The sequence below is a fragment of the Peromyscus leucopus genome, chromosome 17 (genome assembly GCF_004664715.2).
Source record: "Peromyscus leucopus breed LL Stock chromosome 17, UCI_PerLeu_2.1, whole genome shotgun sequence".
NCBI classification, from domain to species: domain Eukaryota; kingdom Metazoa; phylum Chordata; class Mammalia; order Rodentia; family Cricetidae; genus Peromyscus; species Peromyscus leucopus.
This window is the reverse complement of record NC_051077.1, coordinates 52,939,495-52,961,285: the sequence shown is the minus strand read 5'-3', so window position 1 is coordinate 52,961,285 and position 21,791 is coordinate 52,939,495. Positions and strand designations below refer to the sequence as shown.

Sequence of the window (21,791 nt, the reverse complement as noted above, 5' to 3'; positions counted from 1 at the left end):
GAAAGATGAGAAATCAGCTGGAGCTTGTAGTAAGCAGTGAAGGCCCAGGTCCCATCCTGCAGTGCACACTGAGAGCACCACAGCTTGTCTGCTTTCCAGGTGCTGTGCAGCCAGCTGTCGGCCGGCCTCTCAGGGAGAGCCTTAGCACCGTGACCCTCACTGCTTGTGAGCCGTCAGCCCCCGTCAGGGATGTCTCTGTGGTTGGGCCTATAGTATCTGGGGTGCTATGCTACTCTTAACCACTTGGCCGCCTCATCTTCCAGGGCTCTGCCTTGCTCCAGCCCTGCTGCTTTTCCTCTTGGTCCCTTCCCTCCTTGCCTTGTGCTTTAAACACAGCCACCTTCCCCTCTCTTCTCTGTGTTTCCTTCACATCCAAGAACTCACAGGGAAGACGACTTCCCCTGGACCACTTAGAAGGTGCTGTCTGTAGCCCTGCCTGCCCCTCGTGTCTGCCCGCAGAGGACCCTTCACTCTTAGACTCACAAGCAGGTGGCTTCCTGCCCACCATGGGCATCTCAGGCTTCACTCTTCCATGGGATTCCCATGGGATTCCCTGCTTTGTGGCCTGCAGCTGGTGTGTGGCTGTGCTCTGTCCCATCTCACCGTTGCTCCCCATGCAGCCGGCCTGTCCTGTGTCCTGGGCCAGGGAAATCATGGCTTAAGCCTGCCCTTGTAGACTGCTCGGTTTGTTGTTCTCTCTGTCTCTCTCTCTGTCTCTCTCTGTCTCTCTCTCTCTCTCTCTCTCTCTCTCTCTCTCTGCTTTTGAGACAAGGTGTCACTGCAACCCGGGCTGGCCTGGAACTCTAGAGATTCCAGTTGTGGGGGTTAAAGGAGTGTGCCCGGTTCTCTGGGCTTTTATCAGGCTCACATCCTGGGCTGCATCTTGGCAGTGGATGACAGTTTCGGTAGCTGGTCATTTCTGCTACCACCTGAGCCTTTCGTACCTGGTAATTTTGTCCATTGTTGAAGCAGGCAGAGTTTGCACGGTTGACTGTCACGTGTACAGTGTACCTATCAGATATATTATTACCTAGAATCTCAGGACTTGTGTCTGAAGGAACCCACATCTCTTTGTACAAATAGTTTTAAGATCACTTTTGGGGTTGTTTCCATTTCTTAATAAACACTTTGAAGCAAGGTCTTTGTTCAGTATTCCATCTGGGGACTGTCTGGAGCAGTGAGCTCCGCCGGTTCTCTTTGTGGGGTGCAGATAGGCACTGTGCTTGTGGAGCACAGTGCAACCAGAGTGGCACATCTAGAACTTTCTGTAGGTGATTCTTGAGTCACTGAGCTAAATGTAAGTTCCCATGGTGGAGACATAGGATTCTTAAGACCATGTTTACTTCTGTGTGTGTATACCCTTAATTACTCTTTTCTTTCACAGTGCTGTAGGTGGAGCCCAGGGCCTCACACATGCTAGCACAGGAGGAGCCCAGGGCCTCACACATGTTAACACAGGAGGAGCCCAGGACCTCACACATGTTAGCACAGGAGGAGCCCAGGGCCTCACATGTTAGCACAGGTGGAGCCCAGGGTCTCACATGTTAGCACAGGAGGAGCCCAGGACCTCACACATGTTAGCACAGGTGAGGCCCAGGACCTCACACATGTTAGCACAGGTGAAGCCCAGGGCCTCACACATGTTAGCACAGGTGAGGCCCAGGACCTCACACATGTTAGCACAGGTGAAGCCCAGGGCCTCACACATGTTAGCACAGGTGAAGCCCAGGACCTCACACATGTTAGCACAGGTGAAGCCCAGGACCTCACACATGCTAGCACAGGAGGAGCCCAGGACCTCACACATGTTAGCACAGGTGAGGCCCAGGACCTCACACATGTTAGCACAGGTGAGGCCCAGGACCTCACACATGTTAGCAAGTACTCACCACTGAGCCTTGCACCCAGCTCAAGGCCATGTTTATTTCTTGTGACTGATGGGAGCCTTTTCCTGGATACCCAGCCAGCCCACCCAGCAGAGAGAAAGCCGTGCACTATCCCATTTGTTACTTTGACTCATCAGGACAGGTTGGGTCCTTGGCCACTTGAGCCTTGGTAACATTCAGGGGCCAGGTTATGGACTCCCAGCAAGGATTTATAAATGAGAGACACTTATCTGGTACCTTGAACTCAACTGAGGATGGGAATATTTGCATCAGTACAGTTATCAGGAGCTGCAGCATTGGGCACCCACCCAACACACTTCGTTTTGTTGAGACAAGGTCTCACGGTACAGCCATGGCTGGCCTGGAACTCATTATGAAGACCAGGCTGACCTTGGGCTCACAGAGATCCATGTGCCTCTGAGTGCTGAGATGAAAGGGATGCACCCCACACCTAGTCCCCAACACTCTGTAAAAGGCAAGGATGTCACAGAAACCTCTTGGGTGTCCTCTAGGACCTGGTCCGTACTCTGAAAGCAGGCAGAGCTTAGGGCTAGCTGCTGCCTTGCTTTTGAAGGTGTTTTCTGCTGCTGGGCACATGACTCAGTAGTGGGGTCTTTCCCAGTGTGTGTGAGGCCCTGGGTCCCGTCCTCCATGCTGCAAAAGCTATAGTTATTAAATAAAAGTAGTTACTGTGTTTTAGCTCTGTGAAGGTACTCATCACCCACCCTAATGTAGTTACGTCACTGAGTGACCACGTGACTTGGTGCTCTGAGAAGATGGCATCTACTAGTGGCACTGTAGATTCATTTATCTGCTTCTGTACACACAGTGATAGAAAGTGTCCTGCATTTGGAAGTGCCACAGGCCAGTTCTTGCCCTTGTATTCTGTCTCCCGGAGTGACATGCCCTTCGTTCTCCTGGCTGGTGGCTGGCCGTGTTCCCACTTGTGGGTGGGGAAAAGCCCTCTTTCCAGCTCTGTTTCTTCCTTACTGTTAATTTGAGCCAGTGCCTTGACTGCAGTGCTGGGCTGCACACATGCTCGGTTAGTCTTTGCCGCTGAGCTGCACCCAGCTATGCTGTGGCCCCCTTGGGGAGGGTGTCACAGTTGCACGAGGTGTACGACTCCTTCTGACATCACTGCATAGGTCCCGCCATGCCACCATGTGCAGAACTAGTAGTGCAGTTCACAGCACATTTGTGCCATTGAAACCCATTCACTCATCGTCTTCCCTTCAGCCACTGTAAACAACAGATCGTCAGTACCTAGCCCTCTCCATAAATGACATGAGCTTCCTTTCTGAGACCAAGCTCCATCCCTCATCCCTTTGTCTTTTGAAACACAGCCCATTCCTCACCCAGGGCTAGTACAAGAGTCTTCTGCCCGGTTCAGGGTTTCCTTAGGTCATGACCTTCTGCCGGTGTCTCTCTGTCCTTGAACCCCAACAGCTGTGTGTCCTTCCTTTGCCCATGGTAGGGCAGAGAAGTAGGTCTGTCTTCTGCCTCAGTGCACGGACTTCCTTCGGTCAGAATCTGCCATCGCATTTCTCTCCATCCTGAACCCCAGCAGCTGCACTGGGGTGTGTGCATCTCGGGGCTGGCAGCACCCAGGTGTCTCCAGCAGATGCCGTGCTGGCTGCATCTGTGCTTAACCTCCCCGAGCGCCAGGCCTGGCTTCTCTAGGAAGGCCTGTGCCCAGAAGCTCCGAAGCATCAGTCCCAGGTAAGAATATGGCCCATCACTTCTTCCCCCAAGTCAGTGACGGCTGCTTCCTGTTTTATCTTTGCGTTTTCATTTCCTGAAGGAATCTTGCTGTGTGACCAGGCTGGTGAGGAACTTTTATCCTCCTGCCTTAGTCTTCCCAGATCCAGGGTGCTCCCTGTTCCCATCTGGTGGCTTCCTCTGAACCTAGTCCCTCCAGGCACCGTTCTCCTGCCCCAGGGGCAGGCAGCCTTATTAGAATGTGTCCTTCTAGACCATCCATTCATTTCTTCAAACCATTGTCTGCTTTCACAGTTGCCCCAGCTTTGAATGACGTGGTCAGGGAGGAATGACAGTCCCTTCACCAGCCGCAGGTGTCTGTGAGAAACCATCTGCTGGTCATGGTAGCCCACACATTTAATCCCAACAGTCAGGGAGGCAGAGGCAGGCTGATGGATGAGCCCAAGGCCAGCCTTGTCTACATAGTGAGTTCCAGGACAGTCAGCGCTGCACAGCGAGACCCTGCCTCCCTAAAAAAAAAAAGTATTCCAGTTAAACATCCCTGTTTCATGGAGGATTGTGTCTCTGTTAAGCAGAACAGATCTATAATTCTCAACCCAGCATTCTACTTACAGGGGTCACCCTGCCCCACAGGCCATTTCCACTATGGACAAGCACTCTTCAAAAGTAAATGTTTTTTTTGTTGTTGTTCTGCTGCTTTGAATACACTTTCCAGTGTCTAGAAATAAGCACCTTTTTATAAAAATGCAAAGTGCCCTGCATGCTTTAGCAGCTCCCACGGCACCAGTGTCACCCCAAGCCCCACTTCCTACCCAGGCAGAAACGGCCCACTTGTTTCTTGACGTAGAACTTGTGGGGGGTGAGGGCCGATGGCACTGGCCCCATCATTCCACTTCCTGTCCCTGTGAATGTGGTGACTCCAGGGGCTTCGTATGAATGGGATCACACAGCATTTCTCTCTCTGTCACTGACATCTTATTTCCACTTAGCTTCACGTCCTCAAGTCGCCTCTTTTTACAGCAGAATTTTCATCCTCTTCCAGGCTGAGTATTGTTCCCCCATGTGGGTGGGTAGATTCCATCTATCTGTTCTTTCTCCTCAGTGGCTTTACTAGCGTTGTTTAGATGTATTGAAACACTGCAAAGCTATGTTGCATGTTCCCATGAGTTCACACCTGGTCTCCATTGCTTCCTCAGCAAATAAACTCATGTCCAGGGTTGCTTTTAGCCAAAATCTCCACTTGTGTGACTCCTCTCAGGCATTCTGTTCCAGCTCACACTGCATCAAGTGCAGATCTGAGTTAATCGTGAAGTCCTGCACTTGGCTTAGATCAGAAGTAACTCAGTGTCTGTCCTTTCTTCACACTCTAGGATGACCCTTTCAAAAACAAAGCCTTACTGTTTAGCAACAACTCCCAAGAACTACATCCAGACCCCTTCCAGGCGGAGGACCCCTTCAAGTCCGACCCATTTAAAGGAGCTGACCCCTTCAAAGGTATGCCCCAGCCTGCGTGCCCGTGAAAGGACTACTGTTTCTTTTCTTTTTGAAATACTTTCTTGTGAATGTACGGGTCTTTTGCTTGCATGTGTGTGCATCATGTGTGTGCAGTGCTCCTAGAGGGCACAAGAGGGCATCAGATCCTCCAGAGCTGGAATTACAGATAGTTGTGAACCGCCATGTAGATGCTGGGACTTGAACCTGGGTCCTCAGTAGAAACAAGCGATGCTTTTAACTGCTAAGCCACTGCTCCAGCCCCTTAACTTTAAGGTTTTTATTTGTTTGTTTGTTTGTTTGTTTTTTGAGACAGGGTAGATGTTTGTGTAGCCTTGGCTGACCTGGAACTTGCTATGTAGACCAGGCTGACCTGGAACTCACAGAGATCCTCCAGCCTCTTTCTTGCTTGTGCTGTGATTAAAGGCGTGCGCCAGCCGGGTGTTGGTGGTGCACGCCTTTAATCCCAGCACTCGGGAGGCAGAGCCAGGTGGATCTCTGTGAGTTCGAGGCCAGCCTGGGCTACCAAGTGAGCTCCAGGAAAGGCGCAAAGCTACACAGAGAAACCCTGTCTCGAAAAAAAAAAAAAAAAGGTGTGCGCCACCATGCCTGGGGAGCTTTGAGATTTTGATCTTAGGTCTAAGGGACGATTCCAGCAGTTTTGGCATTGTCATAGGTTATCATGACTTGGCCAGGACAGCCACTGTGTCCCTGTCCTCTTACTGAGCAGGGTAGGAAATGCAGGGATCCAGAGTGGAGAAAGATAAGTGCTTTCTCAAAGACTAGTTATTTCTGCAGCCGGCCAAGCATCCGGGCCAGCTTCATGAAGTGTTTCCCGGCCTGGGGCTCCCACTTTTTACCCATGACCCTCTGTGGCAGGGCCGGGGTGCAGAGGGACCACTTCTTCCTCCTGAACCAGGCAGAAGGCCTGTCTCCCGCTGTCCTCCCTCCACTCACCTGACTGCTGCTCTCTCTGCTCCAGGTGACCCCTTCCAGAACGATCCCTTCGCAGAGCAACAGACGGCAGTCACAGGTAAAGGCTGGCTTCTTTGTGTCCCTGACAGTGCTCAGAGTCTCTTCAGACCCAGTTCATTTGGGACATGGTCACTTGTGCCATAGCTGCCTATGTTGGGTGTGTGATGCCAGGGTCAGTGATGTCATAGCAAAAGACAGCCATCATATGTCGTATGTGACTTTTTTCTCCTTTGTTGGCATTCCCTAGTGTGCCCGAAAGGCTGAATTCCATCCCCAGCCACAGAAACAGAAAAGATTTGGAAACTTTGCACCCCAGCAGAAACCCCCATCTGTCACAGTAGCTCCCATCCTGTCCAGTGCCTGGCCCCACCAGTGTGCTTCCTGCCCCTGGCCCCACCTACATTGCTTATTAGTGTTAAATGCAGCTTTATTACAGAGCATGATGTACACATCACAAAATTCTCCTTTTAAAAAAGTTTTATGAACTGGGCATGGTGGTGCAGACTGTTAATCCCAGAATTCGGTGACTCAGTAGGCAGAAGCAGGTGGATCTCCTGAGTTCAAAGCCAGCCTACATAGCTGGTCTACAGGGCAAGATCCCGTCTCAAGAAACTTTCATTTAACAGTTGTGTGTAGGTGTGCCATGTATGGCGGTCAGGGCACTTGCAGGAGTCCGTTTTCTTCTTCCTCCATGTGGGTCAGGCTGTCAGGTTTGGCAGTGGGTGCCAGGAAAGCTTCTGACAGATGTTTAGAAGGACAGTCGACAGTCCATCACCCTGAGAGGTCCTGACTCCGGGCAACTGACCAGTCACCACAGTTTCTGTCTCATCCTGGTGTCTACCCCTCACCTCTTCTCCTGGTGTCCACCCCTCACCTCTTCCCCTGGTGTCCACCCCTCACCTCATCTCCTGGTCTCCACCCCTCACCTCATCTCCTGGGCTCCACCCCCTCACCTCATCTCCTGGGCTCCACCCCTCACCTCTTTCTAGTATCATTGCTCACCTGTTGTACCCTCTCTTTCTAGACCCATTTGGAGGGGACCCTTTCAAAGAAAGTGACCCATTCCACAGCTCAAACACTGATGACTTCTTCAAGAAGCAGACAAAGAACGACCCGTTTACCTCAGACCCCTTCACAAAGAACCCTTCCTTACCTCCAAAGGTGAGTGGTCTCTGTGGCCCACTTGAGCAGGTCTGATCTGATGTGTGTGGATGGGTCCGAGGTGTCAGGAGGCTGGCTGGCTTGGCCAGGAGCTGGGATTACACGCCCGGTCTCATTCCTGGTCAGTGCTGTCATTGCCAGGTCCTGTCTTGTGAGACGGCACACTACCGTGCCACGTCAGGGCCAGGGCATCTCCTCAGGTAGCTCCTGTCCCCTCCTGTCCCTCTCCTGTGCCCCCACCTGCACTCTGTGTCCCACAGTTACAGCAAAACACCACGAGAAGCTGGGCATGGTGGCCGCACCTGTTGTCCTGTCCACTCGAGGGGAAGCTGGGGGAAGACTGCGAGCCCCCCGCCACACACACACTTAGAGCCCACACATTCCCTCCATCAGCCTGCCCTGCAGTCTTTTTTCTTTTAATTACATTCTTATTTAGATTTTTTTTATTGTGTGTGTATCTACATGAATTTATGTGTACCACATGTGTGTAGATGCCCTGGGAGGCCAGAAGAAAATATCATATTCCCTAGAGCAGGAGTTCAGTCTGTTGTGGGTTGCCTGACATGGATGTTGGGGACCAGACTGTACGAGAACATCAAGAGCTCTTAACCACTGAAGAGTCCACAGCCACTGTTTTGTATGTGTGTGTACACTTGTGAGTGCCACAGCACATGTTGATGTCTATTTCCACCAAGTAAGTTATTGGGAACAAACTCAGATTGTCAGCAAACACATTTACTTAATAAACCATCTTGTTGGCTGTGCTCTGGGATCCATCTGGTGCAAATCACTGATGGCATCATTTGAGTTAGAGGGTGTTAGTCTGTTTTCTGTTACTCTAACAAAGTTCCTGAGACTGGACACTTAATAAAGCAAAGAGGTTTATTTTGGTTCAGAGTTCTGGAGTAGTGTGGCCATTGGTTTTGTTGTGGGTGCAACATGGCAGAAGCCAGAGAAGGAAACCAGCCCTGCCCAGAAGGAGTGTTTTTGTGCAAGTGAGGAACCAGAAGGCTGGGAGGTGCCAATCTTGCTTGCTTTTCCCTTCATGTAACTTTCAGAGGACCTAATCTGCCCCTGCCATACCTGACATCATGATACAAGTGCAGAGTTCCACATCTGGCCGCGTGTGGTTTGGATATAGACAGCCAGGGTGCACGTGCACTTAGAACGCTGTGCGGGTTTCCCTTCAGGCTGTGTGTAGGAGACAACAAAATTCCAGGCCAGCCTGGTGTTTATAGCAAGGAGTGAGACACTGTGAGACTCTGTCTCACACAAAAAGCCAACAAACCACGGGTGGTGGCGGTGCTGGAGTGGTGGCTCAGCAGTCAGGAACACGCCTGGGGTGGCCTGAGCCTGTGGCGGCCTGAGGTGGACATGTAGACCCCAGCGCCTGTGAAAATCTTAGACATGCACAGCCTGCCCTGAGCTGGGTAGAGAGACAGGAGGATGGCTGGGGCTTGCTGGCCAGCCCAGCTCCAGGTTCAGTGAGAAACCCTGCCTCAAAGGACTAAGGCAGAGGGCGATGAGATAGGAGGCCAGGTGCCTCTGGCCTTTGCACACACTCACCTCACACACGAGAGAAACAAATGAATTGTATGTTGAGACTGGGGTCCTGTCCCCAATATAGCTCATCATGCCTGCATAATTCTACATGTTCTAGAATCCAGTCCCTTTGCCCAGCATCCTGGAGAGGGAAACACAACCTATAATTGCTTTTCTGTTGGGATTTTCCTTTTTTTTTTTTTTTTTTTTTTTTTTTTTTTTGATTTTTCGAGACAGGGTTTCTCTGTGTAGCTTTGCGCCTTTCCTGGGACTCACTTGGTAGCCCAGGCTGGCCTCGAACTCACAGAGATCCGCCTGCCTCTGCCTCCCGAGTGCTGGGATTAAAGGCGTGCGCCACCACCGCCCGGCTGGGATTTTTCCTTTTTAAAGATTTTAAGGAGTTTTTATTTTAGTTTTGTAGGTATTTTGCCTGCATGTTTGTCTGTATACCACATGAGTGCGTGGTGCCTATGGAGTCCAGAAGAGGGCATCAGATCCCTGCACCTTAAGATACAGGTGGTTGAACCATCTTGTGGGTACCGGGAACCCAACTCTGGCTTGTAACCACTGAGCCACCCCTCCAGCTCTGAATATTTTGTTTGTTAGTTTGTTTTTGTTTTTATGAGGCAGGTACTCTCTGTGTAGCCCTGGGACTCAGAAATCCGCTTGTCTCCACCTCCATGGTGCTGACAGCATTTGTCATTTTTGCTTTGATTTTTTTTTTTTTTTTTTTGGTTTTTCGAGACAGAGTTTCTCTGTGTAGCTTTGCGCCTTTCCTGGAGCTCACTCTGGAGCCCAGGCTGGCCTCGAACTCACAAAGATCTGCCTGGCTCTGCTTCCAGAGTGCTGGGATTAAAGGCGTGCGCCACCACCGCCCGGCTGCTTTGATTATTTTTATGTGGGTCTCTCTCCTCTATTTCTCTTTTCTTTTGAGGCATAATCTCTCAGGGTAGTCCCAACTGGCTTCAGAATTGCAGCAATCCTCCTGCCTTGGCCTCCTGTGTGCTGGGAAGACAGGTGTGAATTTAAAAGAGTTAACTACTCTTTTAAATTGTTATTATTTATTTATTTATTTTTGGCTTTTTTTTTGAGGCAGGGTCTCTCTGTGTAGCCCTGGGTGTCCTTGCTCTGTAGCCCAGGCTGGCCTTGAACTAAGAGATCCGCCTGCCTCTGCCTCCCCAGTGCTGGGGTTAAAGTTGTGCGCCACCAAGCCCGTTGAGTTAAGTGCTCACAGGACTGGCCAGGCGTCTGTTTTCTGATTCTCTTCCTTCCATTGAAAGACAAACTTCCCTCCCTTTATTGAGCCATGCCCCCAGCCCCTCTCTGGGGATTTTAGGCAGAGACTCCACTTCTGCCAGATCTTAGTGTCCTCTGTCTGTGGCTTTGGTTCACTTCTCAGGCCTTCAGTTCATGGTAATTTGTGGGGACTGTAGCATTCATCAGTGTTACTGCTGCAGGGCATCTGTTGAGGATTCCCCTCCACTGCCCAGGTTTGTCTGAGTCACCCCACCTTCTCTGGTGTGTGGTATTGTTAATGGCATTTGAACGTGTTGGAAAGTACAGTTGAGTGGGTAGATGGCAGAATAAACTCTTCCTCTCTCCTCCCTCAGCTTGACCCATTTGAGTCCAGTGATCCCTTCTCTTCCTCCAGCATCTCCTCGAAAGGATCAGGTGAGACTTGAAGCTCCCACCCTCCTGACCACGTCACGCCTCAGTGATGTCATCAGTCCCCAGACTAGTGTAGCTCGGTGGAGCGTGATGCCTAAGTGGATGCATGCCCTCATCTCACCCTCACAGGCCTGTCTGTCCCACAGAAGCTGGCATCCTTCCAGACAGTTTATCTGTTAACGCCTGTCTGTGCTGGGGGCCATTTGCTCATTGTCCTTAATGAGAATAGTCCACAGTTTCCCAAGCATGGTGGCACTCACCTCTGACCCCAGCACTAGGAAACAGCCTAGAGGATCACTAGTTTCAAAACAGACTCAGGCATGGGAGTACACATCTTTAATAATCCTACCACTCAAGAGTCAGAGGCAGGGGTATCTCCATGAGTTCCAGACCAACCTGGGCTACAGAGTGAGACCTTATCTGAAAAGCTGGGGGTGAGGGAATCTCTCCTGACTGATGGTCCACACACACACACACAAACTGTGGTGTGTCCAGCCACCGTCTAATGGCTCATTCTCTCCATGTCACCTGCTTCTCCTGGACCGGTAGGACAGCAGGAACCAATCCCTCATTTGATCACTGTGAGCCATCTTCCCAGAGACATTCACGGCCCCGAGTCTCCTACTCCTGGATCCTAGGATTGCCCCTTGGTGTTAGGCACATCTGCTCAGACCATAACCCCAACTGTGTTGGTGCCCCTCACAGATCCCTTTGGAACCCTAGACCCCTTTGGAAGCGGCTCCTTCAGCAGTGCCGAGGGCTTTGCTGACTTCAGCCAGATGTCCAAGGTAAGGCCCTCTGAAGAAGTCCAGCCACAGCCCGGGTCCACATGCGTCTAGTGTGGGGAGCCAGATGTAACTGCTGCCGCACGGTTTGTGCCTGCACTGGTCAACACTCTTTGAGCACAACCTTACACAGCAGAGAGTGGACAGAGAGGGCCTGGGAAATACCTGACCTGGGATAGGACGGGTCCCTCCCGGTGCCGTCAGCCTCGGCCCATCTTGCTCAGGTCTGATCAAACAAGGTTCAGATCTCAGGGCAGGGAGTGGTGCCTCTGTGGCCAAGCACACTCAAGGTCAGGGAGTGGCCCAGGGCTGTACATTTATCAGTCTGCCAAGGACCTAGGGAAGGAAGAGATAGACATGGTGGTCCCAGGAGGCCAGGGGGACAGGCCTCAGGCTTGAGGTGTCTGGAGAAAGTGAACCACACAAATGCCTAGAGCCTCCAGGGACCAAACTCTTGAGGGTATTGAATGGTGAGGGCCAGCTCACAGCAAAGTGAATGAATATGCATACAAAGACAGCTTGCACTACTCAAGGACAGAAGCTACAGCCCTGTCCTAAACAGGGGCCCTGAAAAGCTTCCTTGTCTGCTCTGGCTCCAGGATGCCCTGTGGCTGATGTCACTCATCGAGGGGACATGTGGTTTGAGAGCCACATTTTGAACTCAGCAAGTAGTCATCCCACAGTGCAGCAACTCAAGGCTCGGGTGGGATGCACGTTTCCTCCAGCACTTGGTAGGCTCAGGTGGGAGGACAGCTGTGACTTGGAGGCTAGCCTGGGCTACACATGGAGCTAGACCTGTCTGAGAAGAAAGCAGCAGGGCTCATCCTTGTGAAGAACTTGCTAACCTGGAGTCATGGTCTTGGTGAGAGAGACCTAGTCACAGGTGCATGTAATTGAGTCGTCTTTGGTAATGAATAACAGTCAAGCCAGCTGTAGCAGCAAACCCTGGAGAAGAGGCAGGAAGATGGCCAACTCCAGGACAGCCTGGGCTATACAGAGAAACACTGCCTCAAAACAGTTAAGGAAAGTAGTGCTACAGGAGTGCTCTCTCAGCCACTGCTCTCCTGTCCCCATGGCACCCTTGTCTATTCTGCCCTGTTCTCTCCTGGCAGGGCATCAGCTCTGTCCTTAGAGCCACTGGTGTGGTGTGCCTTGCAAACTTTTCTCCTGGGCACAGTTTCCCTAACAGAATCCATCCTTCTACTGGGGCCACCTGAAGGAGGCAGTCGGAGGCCATTCTGAGGGTGGAGGCATCCCTGGTATCCATAAAGGTGTATTGCATGATGCCCAGGGGATATCAAAATCCTCACTGTCATCCCTCTTGTGACATGACTCAGTACCACAGACTGCACATCTGGGTGGCTTCGAGTGTCTCCCAGGATGTGCTGTGTCTGTGGCTCCATTGTAGTCCCAAGGAAAGCTGCCTGTGTGCGCTCAGTGTGGATGCAGTGTTTTTCTATCTTCAGTGTGAGGTTGGTTGAATCCTCAGATGTGGAACCCCAGGAGATGGAGGCCAACCACAGGTGGTAGCCAGTGCCCAAGCATGGGGTCCCTGCCCTCCCCCACCATGCCCTCTTCACTGGTATCCCAGTATTATCCCGATAATTCTCAGGTGCCAAAGGCTGGCAGCAGTAGCAACATGCAATGTGACATGCTGCTTCCAAAAAACACTTGGCGTGCTGCAAGTTTTCAGCACAGTGACAGACGCACACAGCGGCACAGGGAGGCCTGGCTTTTAGCAGGAGGCCTGCAGTTGGCCCACTCAGGAGCCCCGTGCATGCAGCTCCTGGAGCACCAGTACTGTAGGCCCGCCTGGAAGCCAACTCCTGCTCTCAGGACATTTTGGCCACACGGGGGCGGCAGCTTACAAGGGCTGGTGGTCAGAGCTATCTGAAGCTATGGACTCCGTTCTCTAGGACTAGACTCTAGCTCTCTAGGCTTGGAACCTGTTCCCTGTTCATTGTCACCCATAGAAGGCCTGAGCAAGTGTACAAGGTACCTGTAGTTGTAGGTTGCTGATGAGAAGAAAGTTTTCTCTGCTCACTGTGGCCACTGGCTGTTGCCCATGCTCATTTAACATGCCCTAATTAAGCTCAGTCACAGAAAGAGCCTGCAAACCAAGACTGTGGGAGCAGGAATGAAAGGGGGTCGTGGGGAGTGGGAAGGAGTGAGAGGCTACAGGAGTGCATCACACACGTGTGGAAATGCCACTTCTAAGTGGTCATTGAGAGGCCGTGCCATGCAGGGGGCCAGGGCCTGGGCCGGGGCCTGGGCTGCTCTCCACTTCAGATGCCGGGATTGAGGCTGGAGTAGGTGCTAGCTGCCACCCCTCTTTAGTCCTTCCCTGTCTCTCTGTTGCATAGGCCCCCCTCTCCTGAGGAACCCCCAGATAAGCCTGTGTGTCCTCCCCATCCCCCCCCCAACTGGGATAGGAAAGCCAGGCCCACTTCCTGTTCTCGGCACCAGGCCAGGACACAATTGGCCAGGGCTGTGGAAAATCCTGTCCCATACACTGTTTACACCATCCTTGGGGCTCCTTGACTTCAAGTCACTTGTAAAGCCCATGCTGGCCCCACCCTGCCCCCACTGGTTTTCCTCTCTGGTTACCTTGCTAGTTTTCAAGAACAACACTGGGTATAAATAAATCTGGAGGGAAATGAAAGTCGAGTGGCAAGGGCTTTCTTCTCTCGGCTTTCTTTTTTCTGTTTTTAGCCACCACCACCAGCCCTTCCGCACCTGACCAGGGTAGGCAGCAGTGCGTGCCATTCCTCGCTCCTGGAATTAGAGTGCCCTCCACTGGCACAGCTGTGCTGAGGAAGGTGACAGCAGGCACCCCTCTGGGAGCCCTTCAGGCCGTGCTAGTGGAGGGCTCCGTCTTCGGGCTTCTATTGCTGCAATGAAACTCCATGACCAAAGCAAGTTGGGGAGGAAAGGGTTTATTTGGCTCACACTTCCAAGTCACTGTTCATCACTGAAGGACACCAGGACAGCAGCTCACACACGGCAGGAACCTGGAGGAGGAGCTGATGCAGAGGCCATGGAGAGGGGCTGCTTACTGGTTTGCTTCCCCCAATTTCCTCAGCCTGCTTTCTTATGGAACCCAGGACCACCAGCCCAGGGATGGCACCACCCACAATGGGCTGGGCCCTCATTGATCACTAATTAAGAAAATGAGCCGGGGCGGTGGTGGCGCACGCCTTTAATCCCAGCACTCAGGAGGCAGAGGCAGGTGGATCTTTGTGAGTTTGAGGCCAGCCTGGGCTACAGAGTGAATTCCAGGACAGGCTTCAGAGTTGCACAGAAAAACTGTCTGAAAACAAAACAGAAAACAAACAAACAAAACTGTCCAGTACAGGTTCCCAGAGAAGGATTCTAGACAGTTACTGAGCCTCGGTGACATTTGCTTGCTTTAAAAATGAGTTCCCCGACTGCAGGTGCGATCAGTGGTGCGAGCCTGCAGAGCATGATCAGGGCCCTGGGTTCATCCCAGCACTCCAGCCGAAAAGGAACCAAAGTAAGTAAGTTCTCTGAAGTGTGTTCGTAGAGCACCTCAGATGTAAAGAAGTCTAACTTCATTTACCTTTTCCCCACCCACCCCGGAAGAAAGGCCACCTGCGCAGTAGTGGGGTGGATGGCAGCCCATTTTCAGTGACTTCTCAACCTTGTCGTGGTTTGTTTGGTTTTTTCTTTCTTTCTTTTTTTAAATCTTTGCAGTGGTGCTGATGGAACACAGGGTCCCCTGCATGCCAGGCAGGGGCTCCACCCCTGAGCCGTGCCCCTGGTCCTTTTCGGCTGTTCCTCACCCCTGCCTGCCTTCTTGCTCTTTTCCAGTTCCCAGCCTCTGCGGGAACTTCTCTGAAATACAGCCTGCCTTGAATCCACCGTGGCCTGAGGTGGAAAGAGCCAGGTCCCAAATGAGATTTAGTGGGAAGGAAACCTAAAGTCATCAAAACTGGGTCTAGAAGCTGGGCCTGGTGTCGCACACCTTTAGTCCCAGAACTCAGGAGGCAGAGGCAGGTGGAGGTCTATGAGTTCAAGGCCAGTCTGGTCTACAGAGTGAGTTCTGACAGCCAAGACTACACAGTGAGACATTTCCTCAAAAAATACAATCATAAAACTGATAACCGGGAATTACCTGAGCAGTGTGACACTGGATAGGATGGACCACATGAGGGGAGCCAGGCTGCCACAGTTAAGCCCCAGGCGGAGGTGGCACAGCTGTCTGGCCTGAGACATTGCTGCTAGCCAGAGGACCAGACAGCATTGTGTCAGCAGGTGTCGGGAGCTCAGAAAGGAGAGCTTCTCAGGCCCCCATCCTCCTGCCTGTGATTTGGGGCTTCCCGAGTCAGGAGACCAGGGAACCACATCCACACTGCACCTTCTTCTCCTCAGGCTTCTGTATTTCAGGCCCCAGAACCAGGACTGCATCACACAAGCCCTAGCACTCACACCTTCAGCTAACAAGTGGCTTTTCTTTGGGGAGGGTGGCGCATGTCATGGCACCTGTGTAGAACTCAAGGATAACCCTGCTGGAGTCAGTATTTTTTCTACCATTTGAACCTGAGGAGCAAACTCAGGTCACCAGGCTTGCCTCTAAGTATATTGAGCCTCTCACCAGCATCCAAAGATGCTGAGTGGTGCACCCTCCCTCTGTTATCCCGTGTCTTGTCTGGAGGCTGGAGAAATGTGTATAAGAGCAGCCTCAGGTTTATGGTGAGACCCTATCTCAAAGAAGCAACCACTAGCCTGGAGATGGCCCTGGTCTACCTCCAAACCCCAGAGGCAGGAGGAGTTGAGGTTCTGTAGACACAGGCTTCAGAAAGAGATGGGATCCTGCCCATCTGCCTCACCATACTCTTAGCCTGTGGAGCCCCATCCTGGGAGCCCTCCCCCAATGGATGCCTGAAGCCTGTCTTCACTGTTCCCTCTGCACCTGTACTTCTGACATAGTGTGACTAGTAAACAAGGCACAGTTGTCGAATGAATAGTTACAGTACTCTACAATAAGTTATTTGAGATTCAGGAATTGTTTTTCTGGAACTTTCCCTCCATGCTATCAGTGTGACAGCCTGTGACAAGGTGGGGCTGCTGTATTCACTGTATCTGTGCTGACGCATCCAGTGTGTGGTGGGCGTTCCCTAACTAACTTCCGGGAATGCTCCTGACGATGAGGTCTGTTGTCACTGTTATGTCACAGATGGGAAATCAAGGCAGAGAACTGGGCTGGGATTTTAGCCCAGGTTGGGCAACCCAACTCACCTCTGACCATAGGACTTTGCATCCTGACCAGGCTGGTGCTCTGGAAACTTCCAGGACAGGCTCTGAAATAAGACTGTGTCATTTGCGTAGAAAGACTTGAGTGTTCTTGGTAGAGGAGCTGCCTCCTCCCTGCACTACAGCCTACCTACCGGCACGAAGCTCCCAGTACAGGAGGTGGGAGGAGGGGGCTTGTTAGAAAGTAAATCTGGGGCTTGCAGGGTCCTGTTGTGCGTGCGTGCGTGCGTGCGTGCTCCCCAGAGGTCAGAGGTCAGTGTTTGGTGTCTTCCTTAATCACTCTTGCTGTTAGAGATGGGTCTCACTGAACCTGCAGCTTGCAGCTTCACCTAGGCCAGCCAGCAGTTCCTCTGGTCTCTGCTCCTCCTGGCTCTAGGTTACAGACACATGCTGTAGATGCTGCAGCACCTGGCCTTTCCTGGAGGTGGTAGGGAGCTCAGGGATGTGACCCGTCCGTCGGCTGTGTCTCCAGCCCCAGAACCCTGTTTTCCTTTGGAGGAGCTGCCTTCTCCTGGTGTCCCCTCTGGCTCTGTTTCTCCCCTGAAGCCATGTGTGTCTCCTTTAGCCTGAGGACGGGTAGTTCTCAGTCCCTGCCCTTCAGATGGTGCCACGGAGTCCAGGCCTAGGTGGTGGACAAGCTGTACTAGCCCTGGGTCAGCATTGACCCCTGGTGTAGTCTGGGTAAGCCACATTGACTTCCTGTGCCTCGGTTTGCCTGTGTGTAAAGCAGGGGTGGTGACAGTAGGATTCTCTCACAAGCCCCAGGGAGAGAGCAGCAGAACATCCATTTCCTGCCTGGGAGCCAGAGAGCACTGAGGCCTGGGGAGGAGCTGTCAGCTTGGGTGCCAAAGCCGCTACCTCCCTGCCACACCTGCTGCTAAGGACTTGGGAGTGGCTGGAGCTTGGCTCTTCTCTGGGACTAGGGGAGCTGCACACTCTCCTCACCTCTCCAGCAATTGGATGGTGCTGCCTGGGGTTCAGGGTGCTCTGGCTGACTTTCTGTCCTTGGCCTGCCCTGTGGGAGGAAATAGAAAGCGCCAACCCTCCTCTCACTCTCTGGGCTCCTTGAGGAGTCTGCTGTCATTTTTAGTCTCACGTCTGCCCCGTGCTGTGGACGGACTGTGGTGGTGGCCATGCCACCACTCCTGGACTGGTCCTTCTGGTTTGTCAGCAGTGGGTTTGTTTGGGTTTGTTTGACCTGTACTTTACTTACTATGTTGTATGTTGGGCACAATGCGTTCTGGTGTACTCTTAAACATTTTGCTCTTTTTGAGAAGGTCTGTCTTAGTTAAGGTTACTATTACTGTAATGAAACACCATGACCAAAAAGCAAGTTGGGGAGGAAAGGGTTTATTTGGCTTACACTTCCACATCACTGTTCATCATTGAAAGAAACCAGGACAGGAACTCAAACAGGGCAGGGACCTGGAGACAGGAGCTGATGCAAAAGCCATGGAGGGTGCTGCTTACTGGCTTTCTCCCCATGGCTTGCTCAGCCTGCTTTCTTATAGAACCCAGGACCACCAGTCTGGGGTTGGCACCACCCATTTTATCTTTTTTTTTTTTTTAATTCCAAAGCAAGGTCTTTCCTTGTAGCTCTGGCTGTCCTGGAACTCACTCTGTAGATCAACCTTGCTTCAAGTGCTGGGATTAAAGGCATATGCCACCACCACCCAGCTGGAGGCATTTTCTTAAGTGAGACTCCCTCCTCTTAGATGGCATATGCTACTGTGTCCAGCCAGATATTTCACTTCAAAAAGAATTATTTTATGTGTATGGTGTTTTGCTTGCATATGTCCATGCAGCATGCTCTGTTTGGTGCACGCGGGTCAAAAGAAGGAGTAGACGACTCCTGGGGCTGCAGTTACAGACAGTTTTGAGCCACCACTGTGGTGCTGGGAACCAAACCCAGGGCCTCACCAGAGCAGCCAGTGCTCTTGATTGCCCATTGCCCGAGCATTTCACTTTCATTTTTTTACTATATTTTATTTGTATAAGTGTGTCCAATGCCCCAGGGTGCACATGTAATTGCAGGCATTTCTTCTCTCTGCTCTGCAGGTCCAGGGATCAAACTCAGGCTATCAGACTTGACGGCAGTCCCTCTTGCCGTCCCATTTCACTTTCCTGCTTGCTAGCTCTCCACCAGGTGTGGGAGAGCCTGCCTGTCCTTCTAGCACCCGAGAGGTTGAGGCAGGAGGATCAGGAAACGCAAGGCCACCCATCAAAAGAAAGCAGTGTTTCTTATCCACTCTTCCCCATACACAGCGATTTTCTCCCACATGGGAGGCTCCAGCTCTTTCCTGCGAGCATCTCAGATGATCTGTCCACTGTGGTCTGACCTGTCTGTCAGCGGGTGTCTCCCTGTGGTGCTGACACACAGGCACCTGCCAGCCACAAGTCCTGACCCTGGACTAGGAAGGATGCCATGAGTGGTGGGAGCCCTGTACCAGCAGGGAGGCCCAGGCCCACCAATGAAACAGGGCCAAGGTAGAGTGATGATTGACAGGCAGGGCTTGGACCAGAGTGGGGTCCAGCTGCTGAACTTCCCCTGGAGTCTCCAGGACTTGGCCAAGTCCCCAGGGGAGCTCACAGAGCTCCAACCTAGCCTTATTTATTTATTTGTTTGTTTGATTGTTTGTTTTTTGAGAGATGGGCTTAGATGAGGCTCAAGACCTGACACCTGTATGCCTCAAAGAGTGCTTAGAGTGTGCTTGTTACATCAGCCTGTGGTGCTGTCTGTCTTTTGTTTACCCACCCAGCCGCTCTCTCCACCAACAGTCTATCTACCCTCACACCACCTCTTCCTCCCTCCTCCCTTCCTCTTCCTCCGTCCATTCCTACTTCCTCCATCCACCAGACTACCTGCTGTCAGTCCACCTGTGTGTCTATCTACTGTCCGTCTACTCATTATTCCATCCACCTGTCCTAGTTTTTTCATGTTGCTGTAATAAAATATCCTGGCAAAAGCTACTGTAAGCGAGGGGTCAGGTTAGCCCATCACTGTGGGGACTCCAGGATGGGCCTTGAAACAGCCAGTCAGGAGCAGGGGACAAACGCATGCATGTTTGTGCTTAGCTAGAAAGTCCAGGATTACCATCCCCAGAGGGCAGGTCTTCCTACCTCAGTTCATGTAATCAAGACAGTCCCTTCCCCCATGCCTACAGACCAACCTTATCTAGACTTTGAGCCCTCCTTGTGAAGAATTTCTTCCCCAGTGATTGTGGATTGTGTCAGGTTGAAAACTTAAACTAACCATTGTACCATCCATCCACCTACACACTCGTGCATCTACTCACCTATTTACCCACATCAATCTATGCATTCATCCATCCACCCTCACCTACGTGTCCCATCACACACATGCCCCATTTACCGTCACCCACATGTCTGTCCATCCATCCGTCTCTCCACACATTCATCCACCTACTCACCATCTATTTTTAACTGTCTTACTTCAAGCAGGGGAATTGGGGCTAATTTAACTGAGATGTAAACATTGGATAGGGAAACAAGCTTAAGTGGAAGTGGCCACCAAGAGTGGGTAGAGCCAATGGAGGTGGTGTGGCTGTGCCAGCGGATGAGCGGATGAAGGGGCAGGGTTTGGAACAGACACTCTGGCCGAGCACCTGGGGCATAGAGAGAGCCCGTCCCGGCACCAGGCCAGCAGAGGTTGAGGCCAGGCGCATCTCTGAACATGAGCAGAAGTCCCAGGGACCCATGTGTAGTGTTGAGTTGGGAAAGACTCCTTAATAGAGCAAGAGAGGCCATTGGGGATAGGGTTACCCTCTGCTGCTTGTATTGGTGGCTCCCCTTTCATACAGAGGGCCTGGCTTTTGAGGGTGGAGGAAAGCGGGGGCTTGAGAGGACCTCAGTCTTGCCAGGGCTCTTGGTGCGGGAGCATTTGCCCGGTGCCTTCCTTTTAATGTCTATTTTTGCCTCTTTCGTGTCCTCTCTTACAGCCCCCACCTTCTGGCCCCTTCTCCTCCTCCTTGGGAGGCACAGGATTCTCAGATGACCCCTTTAAAAGTAAACAGGACACTCCCGCTCTGCCTCCGAAGAAGCCCGCTCCTCCACGGCCCAAACCGCCCAGCGGTCAGTACGCTTCCTCCTCTCGCGGCACCCGCTGGCGGGGACAGGGCCCCTGCACTGAGCAGCCCGAGTCGAGCAGACCCCAGGGCAGGAGGCTCTCCCCTCTGCCCGCTGCCCCACCCTAGTGTGTGCTGTGCTGGTTCCCTGTCCTGAGGTCCACACAAGGGTCCCCATGGAAGGCGCCCACATCAGTGTCCCTGCACCTCACCTCACCTCAGCGGCCTCCTGGCCTCCTGCTATTCCCACAGCGGCTCAGGGAGGGCCTGGGGTGGGCTGTAGCAAGAGCTCAGGGTAACTCTGGTCCCTGAGTGTTGGGGTAAGGTGGTGGCTCTCTTGGCTGTGTGGATAAGCAGATGGCCTTACTCTCCCTTACTGGTCAGGAGAAGGCTGCAGAGGGGTTTCCCGCCCTCTTCCTACAACCTCACTGTCCTGAACCCTGCTCTCCAGAGAGGGCCACTGTGCCCTCCCCCAGCAGAGTCTGAGTACCTGTGACTCCCGTGTGGAAGGCTGGCGACAGAGCTCAATGGCTCAGCCGTGTAGCACGGGCCTTGCATGCCCAAAGTCCTGGCTCTGATATCCAGTACCGAAAAAGAGGACACATTTCTGAGTGAGGCGCATATGCAGTGTCTCCTTTCCCGTCCCTAATAAGAGCATGTGGCCAGCCACAGAGCCACAGCTGTCCCTGCAGGCTCCCGTCCATCATCCGTCCCACTCTACTGTCCAAGCTGTGGCCTGGCAGCAGGACACCTGCACACTCCCAGCACACCTGCTGCCAGGCCACAGCAGCCTTCCCAGGGCAGGTGACAAAGTGACACACACCTTCTAGCCCAGTATGTACCTCTGTGAACCTACCTGGGATTCCATCTGTGGCCCTTGGAGGGACCTAGCCTGCCCCAGCTCATTCAATCCTGTGATCACCCCTTCCTACGCAGACAGAGAGAGGCTGCCCCCCCCCACTCAATCACCAGTGTTCCTCAGGGACCGTGCCCAGGCCGGCAAACGGTATGGTGAGAGCAGCTCTCTGTGAAGGCTGGGAAGGAGCAGGAGTCTGAAAGACACTGACCCGGAAGTGCAGGGAGCCCTTCTGTCTGAGCAGCACCCCCGCACTCCATCACCCCAGCAGCCTCATGTAGCATGTACACACACGTGCACACCTACACATAGATGCCCTTGATTCCCAGGCAGTGTGTGTGCTTGTGCA

General features: G+C 52.4%; 1 protein-coding gene across 9 annotated transcripts in view; it reads left to right on the top strand.

Moving 5' to 3' along the window:
- The window catches only part of Eps15l1 (epidermal growth factor receptor pathway substrate 15 like 1), a 95,866-nt gene that overhangs the window by 57,730 nt on the left and 16,345 nt on the right, over positions 1 to 21,791 (top strand). For 6 of the 9 annotated variants that reach the window (XM_028893545.2, XM_037211800.1, XM_037211799.1 and 3 more), the window contains exons 17-22: positions 4,976 to 5,099; positions 6,079 to 6,129; positions 7,096 to 7,232; positions 10,385 to 10,445; positions 11,148 to 11,230; positions 20,461 to 20,593. In XM_028893545.2, coding sequence (XP_028749378.1) covers positions 4,976 to 5,099; positions 6,079 to 6,129; positions 7,096 to 7,232; positions 10,385 to 10,445; positions 11,148 to 11,230; positions 20,461 to 20,593 — 589 coding nt within the window. Of the gene's footprint in view, positions 1 to 4,975; positions 5,100 to 6,078; positions 6,130 to 7,095; positions 7,233 to 10,384; positions 10,446 to 11,147; positions 11,231 to 14,661; positions 14,742 to 20,460; positions 20,594 to 21,791 lie in introns of those variants that run through there. The other 3 variants (XM_037211803.1, XM_037211805.1, XM_037211804.1) reach the window with 2 other exon arrangements.